This window comes from Oncorhynchus gorbuscha, linkage group LG16 (assembly GCF_021184085.1).
Source record: "Oncorhynchus gorbuscha isolate QuinsamMale2020 ecotype Even-year linkage group LG16, OgorEven_v1.0, whole genome shotgun sequence".
NCBI classification, from domain to species: Eukaryota; Metazoa; Chordata; class Actinopteri; order Salmoniformes; family Salmonidae; genus Oncorhynchus; species Oncorhynchus gorbuscha.
Genome location: NC_060188.1, coordinates 23,522,495 through 23,534,603, shown reverse-complemented (window position 1 = coordinate 23,534,603; position 12,109 = coordinate 23,522,495). Strand labels below are relative to the sequence as shown.

The 12,109-nt window shown below is 39.4% G+C and overlaps 1 protein-coding gene across 1 annotated transcript; it reads right to left on the bottom strand.

Moving 5' to 3' along the window:
• Nucleotides 1–4,430: 4,430 nt before the first annotated feature.
• On the bottom strand, nt 4,431–8,176 carry LOC124000895 (homeobox protein unc-4 homolog). Its single transcript, XM_046307571.1, has 3 exons — nt 7,861–8,176; nt 7,183–7,358; nt 4,431–5,610 (listed from the first exon to the last, which is right to left on the bottom strand). Exons 1-3 carry the CDS (start codon nt 8,114–8,116, stop codon nt 4,588–4,590), a joined length of 1,455 nt encoding a protein of 484 aa, XP_046163527.1. The 5' UTR covers nt 8,117–8,176; the 3' UTR covers nt 4,431–4,587.
• Between the last annotated feature and the right edge of the window lie 3,933 nt (nt 8,177–12,109).

Here is a 12,109-nt window from a genome sequence, read left to right as displayed (position 1 = left end):
GAGGAAGCATTTTGGGGCATATTGAATGTAGCTGAAAGCAGATTGGCACTAGGCCTATAACTCAAACCTTACAAAAACGGAATAATTCTAGGTGGTTGCCTTTATTGTTTCCCACATGGTTTGATGTAGTTGGTTGATATGACAGATGGATAGAGTATAATTCAGTCCCTCACTGCCTGTACTTTCCAAGCGTGAATTTGCAGATAAAGCCGACAGGCGACAGTTGAGATGATGAGATAATTAAATGTTATAGAAGGTCTTCAGATGGGTGGGCCTATTACACAACATACATTAACATTTCAATAGAATATTTCCATCTTCACACATCTCTACACTCTTATAAAAAAAAAGTGCAATCTAGAACCTAAAATGATTCTTCGGCTGTCCCCATATAGGAGAACCCTTTTAAGAATCATTTTTGGTTCCAGGTAGAACCCTTTTGGGTTCCATTGTCAAACCCTTTCCACAAAGGGTTCTACATGGAACCCAAAACCCTTTCCACAAACGGTTCTACATGTAACCCAAGTGTTCTACCTGGAACCAAAAAGGGTTCTCCAATGGGGACAGCCGAAGAACCATTTTGGAACCCTTTTTTCTAAGAGTGTAGAGCCAACATTCTACTTATAGTAGCCTATGTTTTTGTCTAGGCCAATAGCTACAAAAAAATACTGCTGGCTTCTCGCTTGTCATGCTTTGATTGTACTGGATGCTCTATAAGACATGTTGTAGTTTGTGCTATGGGCTAGTAGTGCATTGTTCATGATCGACTATGATCGACTAATCTCAACAATGCAGCCAATGACTTTATGTCAAATTGAAGTCATTTTAGTTTAGGCTACCAACGTAGTTTAGCTAATTCAGTGAGGCTGAATGAGAGAATGAAGGGGACTTCCTTCTGTCCCAGTGATACCCAAAGAGAAACACTGGCACTTGGATCTTTAACACAATCGCTTAAAATGCTACTTGACATTTGGCTCCTATCCTGGAGCAACTCCGCCATGCTTTTTTAGGATTTTATTACATCGCATGCTTATTAATGGACCGACAGACTTAATCGCTCTTATCTCGGCCAAGCAAACGTGGGATAGGATTATCATAGGCATGTGCATTGTTTTACGGTCAATGCCTAAATTGATTTTGAGTCACGTGGAAATGAAATGATTTGCCATGTTTTGTCTATGGGTTGTTGTAGCCTAATATTATTGGTGTACATTTGCAATGTTTGATTATTATAGAAAATATAGGCTCACATCTGCAAGTCATATACGCATATACTAAACTATGTTGTAGGACTATCTATAGATCCACATCGAATAGCTAAACTAATTGGTAATTTGATGTCTGTCGTGTATGACTGATCATTCTAATCTTGAATTGATTTGGCACAGTCCTTCTACATTCATGCTCATTTCGAGCTACTGAAACAAAGCCCTGCTAAGCAGATACTATTTGTGACAAGTTTGTAGAAAACCTATGGCAACAATACGTGAATAACCGCTTAGAAACTCAAAGAATCTTCAAAAGTATTATAAGGCTTGTTAGGAAACATGATCTTGGAAAATGTATAAGGAAAAGTGCTTAATAACATTCCTATTATCTACAAAACCAATGAATTAGCAGGTCACTAAACACAATTTTCGTTGTGTTCATTTCTATAATAATGTGTACTAGCCAGCTTCAAATAGTTACGACTGTGACAAATTAAACGATGAGACAACAATTAATGAATTGCTTCATGAATAAAAATGGATGTTACACTCACTCATTTCTAACACCAATAGGCCCATGCAATGCTGAAGAAAAACAACGTAAATGGACAAGTCATTTATTCGTAGGCATATCGATATAATTGTGTTGTTACGTTCGGCATTGGTGTGTGCTATGAACATTGCATGTTGTAAAAATATAAACAGTGTGCCTCTTTCATTCTTAAATAATGTCAATGGCATAATTCCTGCTTCACCCCTTAATTTGCAAAAAAATGGCAAATGACAAAATAAGTTAATTTACTCAAAGCTGCGAGGGAGGGAAAATAGAATGTTGCAAATGAGGTTCTTGATATCACGCTCATAATTAATTGCGCAAATTTGTTTCTATTAAATAAAAATAACACGTATTGAGAAACTCAATTAGCATTAATTAAGCTTGATATCCCAATTTGGATGTGTCGTTGAAAACAAGCTTTTTCGTAGTCTTTTTTCCCTCTCTGGTGCTGAATGCGAACGAGAGTTCTGCCTTTGGGCTGCTTTTCCCTCCTTTGAGATTTGAAAATGAAAAATGGAAATGAAATATCAGGAGGTGCTAAATTAGCTGCCTGATCTGCACTTATTGCTGCATATACGCCTCTATTACTTTGCCAGTCTGTGTCTCTCTTTTAGCATTCCAGGCATGGAGAGGCGTCGAGATAGCAGATTTATCAAATGGGAAAATGAATGCATGATGATCAGTTAAATTGAAAATCAGCGCCTGCATGACAGCCCGACCTGACACCTCCGTAATTAGAAAGAAAAATGATGGCGTCCGATGCATAATAGAGCAAAAACAATTTACACTCTCCCATAATGATCCGGCGTTCAAATTGAAAATTTCTCCGGGTAGAAATTGAATTCATAAAGTATGATTCATGGAGGACACATTTCCTGGAGGCTGCCTGGGCCATATCGATTGATAGTTTGTCTTGAATCATACAGCGTGCAGCTCTCAGGCAAAAAAAAAGCTTAACTACTTAAGCAAATCGCTAATTTCACCTTAAGGCCACCAGTGTGCAGCCACGATACTCCTGTTCCGTATGCTAATGAATTAAACATGAACACCCCCTACCATACAACATACGCTCCAAATAAGACACACACAAAAAATATATATGTATTGAAGGACACATCCAGAGAACTCTCATTTCCAAATGGCCTATCCGAAATGGCAACTCATTGACAGAAATAAAGCTCAATAATTGGGGGCTGGCTGAATAAGAAGATAATGTCCTTAAATATAATGTCGGGTAGAGGAATATATATTTAATATAAGTTAAAAGTATTATCTGTGTTGGGTTGAGGACTTCCAAGGGCCATTCTATTTGGATCTGTTTTCATCAAATAATAAGTTATTCATTAGCTTATTGACTTTCTGTCTCTGCCATAGGCCTATACTCTCTGTTGAGATTACATTTTCCCTTTCCCTATACACTTTTGCCCGTCTCTTATACCAAACCCCCCCCCCCCCTTCACCCACACCCAATAAGTCATTGCTTCCTCTGAGCAAACAGCAGTCATCGGGTGAAAATTATGTAAATATTATGAAAGGGACACAGGCTCAGAAATTCATTTGCGCCGGCTCAGATGTAAAGCTGCCCCTCTGATTATTTTACATTTATTTGCAAATCAAGACCCTAAAAGAGTAGCAGGAACGACACACTGGAATGGATGTTTTCTATTTTTAGAATTTAGATGTTCGTGTTATTGAGGGCATTTTCACGTGCGTTATACCTATAGGCCCTATCTTGTAAAACAAGCTGTATGCGATGTGAATGGTCTTTGCTTTCTTACCTCGATTTTAAATCTGGTCAACATTGCTAATATTGCCATGGCGCAGATGTCCCCGAGCCTGCACAGCATCCCTGGGGACCGCCAACCCTATTAGAACAAATGTGTTCTGCTATTGTAAATAGGCACGTTTGCTTCGCCCGTCCTATTACAGCCGACGCATGATCAATAGGCTGATAACACAGAAACATCAATGTAAGCGACAGAACAATGAGGGATATCATCGAACATCTATCTTAATATAGCCGGCTACAAGGGCCCTGACAAAGTGAAAAGCTCATGAAAATTCCGCCCCACGAATTCCCATCTCCTATCCAATATGCACAAACACACTCCCAGCTGCCGGGGCTATTATTTTCGTATTTCAATTTGACACCCCAGCCTTTCATGCTAATTCTATTATTCTTGGAAGTTTATGTGATTTCATATCACTAGAAATCGGTAATGTATAATAACCCTTTGGGCTAAAATAAACTGAATCCCTGCAGTAGCCACCGGGAAAATAATTACTTTCATATCAAAACTCTGCAGGAGTCGAGCGGGTCCTTTCGCCTCCGGCTCGTAACCTCATTTCAGTGAGGCTTATAGATGAATAAATTTGTTAAAGCAATACACAAAATACAACATCAGATTTGAGCAGAAAGCGCTACCTATACCCACTATACGGGCTATTTAAGGTCTCACACGGTTTAGATGTATTGTATACAATCGATTTATTTATGAAAACCTTACATATATAAATATTATAATACTTTTTACAGCCTTTGAGGATTTTTGTGGTTTTTATGTATTTTTACAGTTCGTTACACGGGGGGGGGGGGGGGGGGGGGGGGGGGGGGGCTTGTACTACTACCACCACCACACGTGCACATATACACGCACGCACGCACGCAACAAACACACACACAGTTATAACCCATCATCATCAGAAAATAGGCTATATATGTCATCTGTAAAATGAGAATTTATATTCTAAGACGTGATTGAGCTTTGGGCAAATGAAAGGTGTTGTTGACGCTATCAATATTGTTTCTCACCTATAGGTCTATTATTCCATATCGACATCTTGAGTCTCTGTCTTTGTCTCGGGTGGACAGTTGGTTGTCACAGACTCGGAACTCTCTGGGTAGTCTTTTACAGACTGCTCTTTTTTGTCTAATGGCAGATACTTTGAATCATCATCATCTTGGAAATATGTTGCACTACAACAGGCTGAAGACTGACTACAGTTGCTACTGGAAAAGGTAACATGGCCTGGGCTGTTCTGTGGGGAACTAGTATTTTTCGCGGTAAAGTTGACCTGCACTTTGATTGCTTTCGCGTCGTTGAGATTGTTGGACTCCTTATGGTTTTTATGTCCAGTATTGGCAGATAAGCTGCTGTCATTCACTGGGGTTCTTTGTGTGGAGTTGGCAGCATCTGAGTCTGATGGTGTTGTCTTCAAAGCAGTCTGAGGAACAAGGAATCCAAGCGGCTGGGTGATAGGATAGAGTAAGAAATGTCCTTTCCCTATCAAAGGCCGCGAGGAGGGTAAGGCAGAAAATCCATCTATGTTCGGTTTGCGCCTTGGTCTGGAGTCGGATAGAAGGCTTTCTACGCTGAATGGGTTCAGTTTCTGAAGGTTGGAGACTCTGCTATTGGCGCACATGCTTGACTGTTGACTGCTGTCGGACGAGTCCAGCTCGGATCCACCAGCATCTTGGTTCAAGTGTCTTTGGTTCTGGAGGGTTTGTGGTGTTTGGTCACAGCTCGATTGGGTTTGGTTTCGGCCTACAGAGTCACAATGTGGATTTTGTTCACTGTCTGTCACTTGTGACACTCCACTGTCACTGTCAGATCCTGGGGTGTGAAATAGGTCCCCTGACAAAAGTTTATTCTGGGACCTCAACAGTCTTCGCTCCTGCTTCCTCTTCTTCTTCTCCATCCTCTCCAGCTCTCGCCTGGCGATCTCCTCCGCGTCCATGGGCTCTCCACTGCATGTTGTTGGGTGGGAGTTGTGAGCTGGTCGCCCTGGACCCTTCTTTGTGTTTTCTTTTTTCCTCCACTTAGCTCTACGATTTTGGAACCATACCTGCGTATTAGAGAAACAAATCATGTTACGCATGTTAAAAAAAGAAGATGTCCACTCTCTTAAAAAAAATACATAGGCCTGATAATAATTTAGGTTAATACTTGTGTGAACCATTGGAATAATGTTTTGTACCAAAGAGCAATGCCCCTTGCTTGTAGGCCTACAATTATTTATTATCAGATGCGATGACAAAAATAACCATATTTATTTTCCAATTCAACTAGGCCTACAATTATTCCGTGTGTTTATGCCTTCTTCGTTATTCAATTAAAAGTTAAATGCTGTCTGTCTGATCTGGAAAATGCTCCACGAAAACATATATCTCGCTTATGATGGGCCCTTGTGTCCCAATCAAATGCATAATAATAAATGGTTTAATATAGTTACAAAGATTCAAAATTCCACCAACACTTAACTGCCTAAAAATTGCTAAAGTGACATGACAAATATAGGAATAAACCAGCGTTTCTCAAACTCGGTCCTCGGGACCTCAAGGGGTCCACGTTGTGGTTTTTGCCCTCGCACTACACAGCTGATTCAAATGATCAAAGCTTGATGATTAGTTGATTATTCCAGCTGTGTAGTGCGAGGGCAAAAACCACAACGTGGACCCCTTGAGGTCCCGAGGACCGAGTTTGAGAAACGCTGGTTTATTCCTATATTTGTCATGTCACTTTAGCAATTTTTAGGTTCAAATGATCACAATAATAAGTCCACGTGCATGGACATTTGACTGATGAGGAGAGATGGGGGAAAAGGTGTGTCCTTTGTAAAAATGTAGGAGTTCATAAATGTTTGTGTATCCTTGGGTGTTTTGTAGGTTTATATAGGAAAGACTGAATGTACATACGTAGATATATTAATTTTGAGTATGTCTGAGTGCAAATAATATAGCCTTGTCGACTGAATCTACACAATTTATATTAATATCAAGTACAGCAAATGAACTGACCATTCCCTGGCTTAGCTATATTTAAAGTATTTCTCCTTGAACCAGAGGTCCTCTTTATACTCGGTTTGCTGCTCGTATCACCCTTGATTTCGAAGACTATCTCTCTATAAACATATCGCATAATGTGTTATTTAAATACATATTCACGTTTCATAATGTTTTCCTTTTTAAAATTGTGAAAATTATTTGATGTCATTTGCAGTTTTGAAGCATCGTACTGTATGTATATATATATATTGAGGCATCGTACTGTATGTATATATATATATTGAGGCATCGTACTGTATGTATATATATATATATTGAGGCATCGTACTGTATGTATATATATATTGAGGCATCGTACTGAACATACTATAATAGGCCTCTATGTGCCTATATTACACGAGCTCCCTGTGGAGTTGTTGGTCAAGGTACAAAACAACAAAGAGACAGGAATTACAGGACAACTATATATCTAAAATAGACCATTGTAATATATTTGTGTAAGAGACATGGGGAATAAATAGGCCTACTTTCCTTTGTTCAAACAGCCTATCAGTGTTTAAGAATCATTAAGCTACACATCATAACAAACCAACAACAGTGAATGCCAAAAAGTGGATATGGTTGATATTTACCTGTACCCTCGATTCTATCAAGTCCAATCTCAGAGCCAGTGCTTCCCTCATGAACACGTCGGGATAGTGACTCTCATTAAAAGCCTTTTCTAATTCTTCCAGTTGCCAGCCAGTGAAATTTGTGCGAGTTCGTCGTCTCTTACAACCGGGGCTATCCTTGTCTGGGTCACACGAATCTAGCATGAGAATACAAAACAAGAGAGTCGCAAAAGTAGCCTGAATGATTTTTGCAAGGATACGTTCTTTCTGTGGTCCTTTATAAAGAAATTAATCAAATATCGTCTAATAAATTAGGCTATTGTGTCCGTTTTCGATGGTAAGAAAATAGTAGTAATTATAGACTATTAATCACATAATATTGATCCTGATAATGATAACAATAACACAGTAAAACATTCTACTAACAATCGAGAAATTGTGATTTTTTTTCCCACCCTGTCACAACACAAGGGGTTTTCACGTTTGGAGCTGAGCTCGTATGCTGCTCTCCACTGAAATGAATTGCATAAAGCCTCAATTTGAAAGCAGAAGACTGCTTCTTTGTTTCTTAGGATTGGGGTTCCCTCTTTAACGCTTTATGGAGAGGATATACAGGATATACAGACACTTTCAGTTCTTTGTTTAGTCCTTTGATCTACAGCCAACCTTTTGATTTGTATTGTATTTCGTTTTGCTTACCTGTCAGCTTGTACTGCTGGTTATCTCCATTCATACCACAGCCAGACAAGAGGGGGTTCGAATTAACCACTGAAGCTGTGCAGGAACCATTAAGTAATCCGTCTATTGAAAAAGGAACTGCGGCCGCAGATTGAAGTTGATGACCGGCTAATTCGTAAACATGATGGTGGCTTAGATGGTACGGAAAGCCCACCATCCCGCCGAGAGAGCCTCCGAACTGGGCATGAGGTGGATCCAGTATCCTGCTGTCCATCATCTCCTAGGCAAAAGGAAACGACGTCTGGAGGCTGGTGGTGTGAATTTAAAAAGCATGCAGTGCGAGTGGCCAGCGAGGAGGGGACATGATGTGGAGGGAAGGATGAGCTCTACTTTATCAACATGAACCTTCCAATAATTAGCCTAGGCTTTGGGAATTTGAGACCAATGAGAAACGGTAATCGAGTATGACGTCAGAGGCGCGGTCTGGCAAACGCTTTCCATATCGATTGCTAATTAAACCTGACATCCACCTCAATAAACAATATCAGAGCTGTCACAACAAGACAGGAGGGCTTTGATAAGAACTACATCACAACTACACGGGGGACCACCAAGAGAGAGTGATCAGATTGAAGCCCAGTAAAAGGTGAAAGAGATGGACTAATTTCGAACGCTCGCTTCCACATCGAAAATGACAGAGGCTAGTCACAGTTTTTGGTCAACATGTTATGGCGTTTTAAAATTTTACTCTCTCTATTAATCGATGCCGAGTTACAAATACCCTCATTTTACACAAAGACATTTATCATCCAAATGCTGTCAAATTTTATTCGAGACTACAACCAATTCGCGTGCAATATAACGGGATGTTGATAAAAGGGGGCGATCGACTCCTCAGCCTGCTGTCGATAGGCTGATTGAAAAAAGGCAGATGTTAAGTTATTAATTACATCACACACTAATTAATCTTCTGCTAATAAGAGGAACGATATTAGGAAGAAATGTGAACCCTTATTCCCCAGCACTGATACTGTAATTAATGAGACTTAATTTAGAACCGTGTGAGAATTTTTCCCAGGTTAAAAAAGTAGCTTCTTGTGTATACGGTTTTGTAGTTATTGTTATATATATTTTTTTGGTAGGCTAGTTTTGAACTCATGTAGGCAGGTAAATGCTGTCTTTCTGAGGCAAACAAATAAAACATTGTAGCTTAGATGTGCAGCACCAGTGTGTCATCTAATATCTATCTATCTATCTATCTATCTATCTATCTATCTATCTATCTATCTATCTCTATCTATCTCTATATATATATTCATTTTTTTAAAATTATATTTACCTTTATATGCCGAGAGGTTATTTATTCTCGAAGTTCAAAATAGACTAATCTCCAGTGCAAACGGAGGACATTATGATTGTGTAAAAGGTTAACAAAACTATCTGACCATAGTCTACTGTGGGGAAGCTCCGAACCATTCATTTTTGTTACATTATGCTATTTGTCCGGAGACCTTCATAGAACTAGTCCATGTTTCCCCACTCGCTAATGTAAAGAAATGTGTTGTGAATAAAGCGAATCAATCCTATCTAAGTAGGTCTAGTAGTTCTGTCTCTCTGCTCTTTAGGCTACAGAGAAAATTAATTCTACTTTATTTATCCCATGTCTGGTGCTGTCATAATGCTAATCTGAGTTGAAATTTCGCTCCCCACTCACTCCCTGACCCTTGGCACCCGGATTGGCGTGTTGTAATAACCCGAATCTCTCAACAGTAACCGTGAAAATTGTTACCTTATTAGCATGCAAATTGTTTAATTAATATTATTATGAGGAAGTATATAATCCGTTCGTCACTTGACCTCATGCCCATATAGCACCCCTCTGCATTTCAATGTGTACATTTTAATGAACTCCTTAGAAATGTCTCAGGATCTGGCCGTTTTATCCCTCTCCCCTACAAAGATGTGGTTAGAGTTGGCTCAGATGCCCTTCTCTTTGTATTTTAACTAAGTTTATCATGTTTTACAGATGTTTTATGAATAATTCCAACCATTCATGTATTTTTTGAACATCTAAAATTCAATAATTGCTTCTTGTCAATTCGGATCGTAACCCCATCCAGGCGCACGGGCTCAGTGAAAAGCAGCCCTTGACACAAAGTCCCGGGAGACATTGCATTTAAATCCGTTTTTCTACAACCGGGTGACATTGTCAGATCCTAGCTTTAATTAACCCGATAATAAGACGAACAAGGCTTGCATTCAATGCCGCTACAGGCCTGTCTTTTCATTTGAATTCAAGAGTTTCATCAACAATTTAACTGGCCTTGGTCGATAGGACATAAAGGTCCAGTAAAATAATAGAAAAGTGCCTCAGAGTCAACACCCTAAACTGCAGAACAATAGACTCATAGAAAAAGTGCTATCTAGAACCTAAAATGGTTCCTCGGCTGTTCCCATAGGCTTTCTCCGTATTAGAACCCTCTGAAGAACCCTTTTTGGTTCCAGGTGTAACCCTTTTATGGGGCCAGCCGAAGAACCCCTTTGGAACCCTTTTCTTTTATAGGAGTGTTTTATAGAGCTGGTAGCTTAGCCTGTATGACAAGTAGACCTACATTGGTTCATGTGATATTTGTCTACCCTATTGTTGCCTTTACCACCTGATCTTAAATAGTGACTTTCTTGGATAAACCCACATGCGGATGGAAAAGGTAGCTCCATACACATCCATCCCTGACCTGCAGGTCAACCATTGGCATGAGATGCCTATCTTTTATTTCCGATTATTTGAAAGCAACTGGCATAAATCACACATTTGAAGATATCAAATCATAATTTCTGAAGGCCATCAAAGCAGCAGATGAGAAAACAAATAGGCCTATTTAGCCTACTGGCTATAGGCCTACTGTATGCTACTTGTTGTAGGCTATATGTCACATCATCTTCACAATCTCTTCATACTATGTTGTAAGTGTTGAACCAGATGACATCAAATCACTCCTTAGGTCACAGATGTTTAGAAATGTGAAGAATGAAGCATGGCCTGTGACCGCACACTTAGCAAATGTGTGTGTCTGTGTGTGTAGGCGTCTGTCTGTCTGTCTGTCTGTCTGTCTGTCTGTCTGTCTGTCTGTCTGTCTGTCTGTCTGTCTGTCTGTCTGTCTGTCTGTCTGTCTGTCTGTCTGTCTGTCTGTCTGTCTGTCTGTCTGTCTGTCTGTCTGTCTGTCTGTCTGTCTGTCTGTCTAGGCCTCTGTAGGCCTCTGTTTATAAGGATAGACTATGTGAAAGCATCATAATAAGGGCTATAACACTGTCATAGCATATCATGACAGGACAGGTTATTATGAAAACAGATTTTACACTGTCTGAGCATAGCTTTGAGCATAGCCAACTGACTGTTTAGTATTATAGCCTAGCCAACTGACTGTTTATGACACCATTATATCCTAGCCCATATGACAGAGTGTTCAAGTAAAGTCTACTGTTGTTGCAGCACACCATCTTTAGGCTATAGAAGTGTGGAGGACAAAACATTATTGTGTTCACTGATCTTCCACTGAGGGTTGTTTTCCTGTGTTCACTCTTGGTAACTGCAGGTGACAGGGCAATGGTAATGATGTGGGAGTTCTCGGCACCTGAAGATACAAAATCAGTCCTTCAACTCCAAACTTTCCCCCTGACAGAAAATGAGCATTTGTGGGCAAGTAGACATTATTGACCCTATTAACATCAGGTATTCAAATGTAACACCACAAAACAAACAAACTAATCAAACCAGCCATCTAACACTGATGCCTACTTTACCAACATTACAGAAAATCAAATTCATTTTTAATTAGGCTAGCAAATTAATAGGCAGCAGTTGAGGAGTTTAATTACTCAATTAACTTCATGCAAGTACATTTTTAACTATCTAAATTAAGTTGCACATTACTCGATTTGATGATAATTATAGAATTAAATCTAAATTAATTGTTGGTGGATAATTTGATACGATGAACTAGATGCAATTCCAATTAAACAGTAGAAAGCATTGGTTGCCATGTTAAGCTACCAAATCCTTTGATTCGTTTTTAAGCAAGAAACTGCTTCTAAATTTTCTCTGATCCTGAAAATTCTCTCTCCCTCTTAATCCCCACAATTAAAAGTTTCCTCCATCTAATTATCTGTAATTGTGCTGCTGTCAAAGTAGAATGGAGAAGTGAAAGCGATTGATTTGGACTTTTAATTCACTTCATTTCTGATAGAAGAGAAAGTAATTCCCTTCAAATTA

Bases quoted from the DNA above. Each gene is read 5' to 3' on its own strand.
- LOC124000895 (XM_046307571.1), bottom strand. From the start codon at position 8,116: ATGATGGACAGCAGGATACTGGATCCACCTCATGCCCAGTTCGGAGGC. The intron at 7,359-7,860 runs GTAAGCAAAACG...TTCTCATGCTAG, and splicing joins CCAGCAGTACAAGCTGACAG to ATTCGTGTGACCCAGACAAG. The intron at 5,611-7,182 runs GTAAATATCAAC...TCTAATACGCAG, and splicing joins TGATAGAATCGAGGGTACAG to GTATGGTTCCAAAATCGTAG.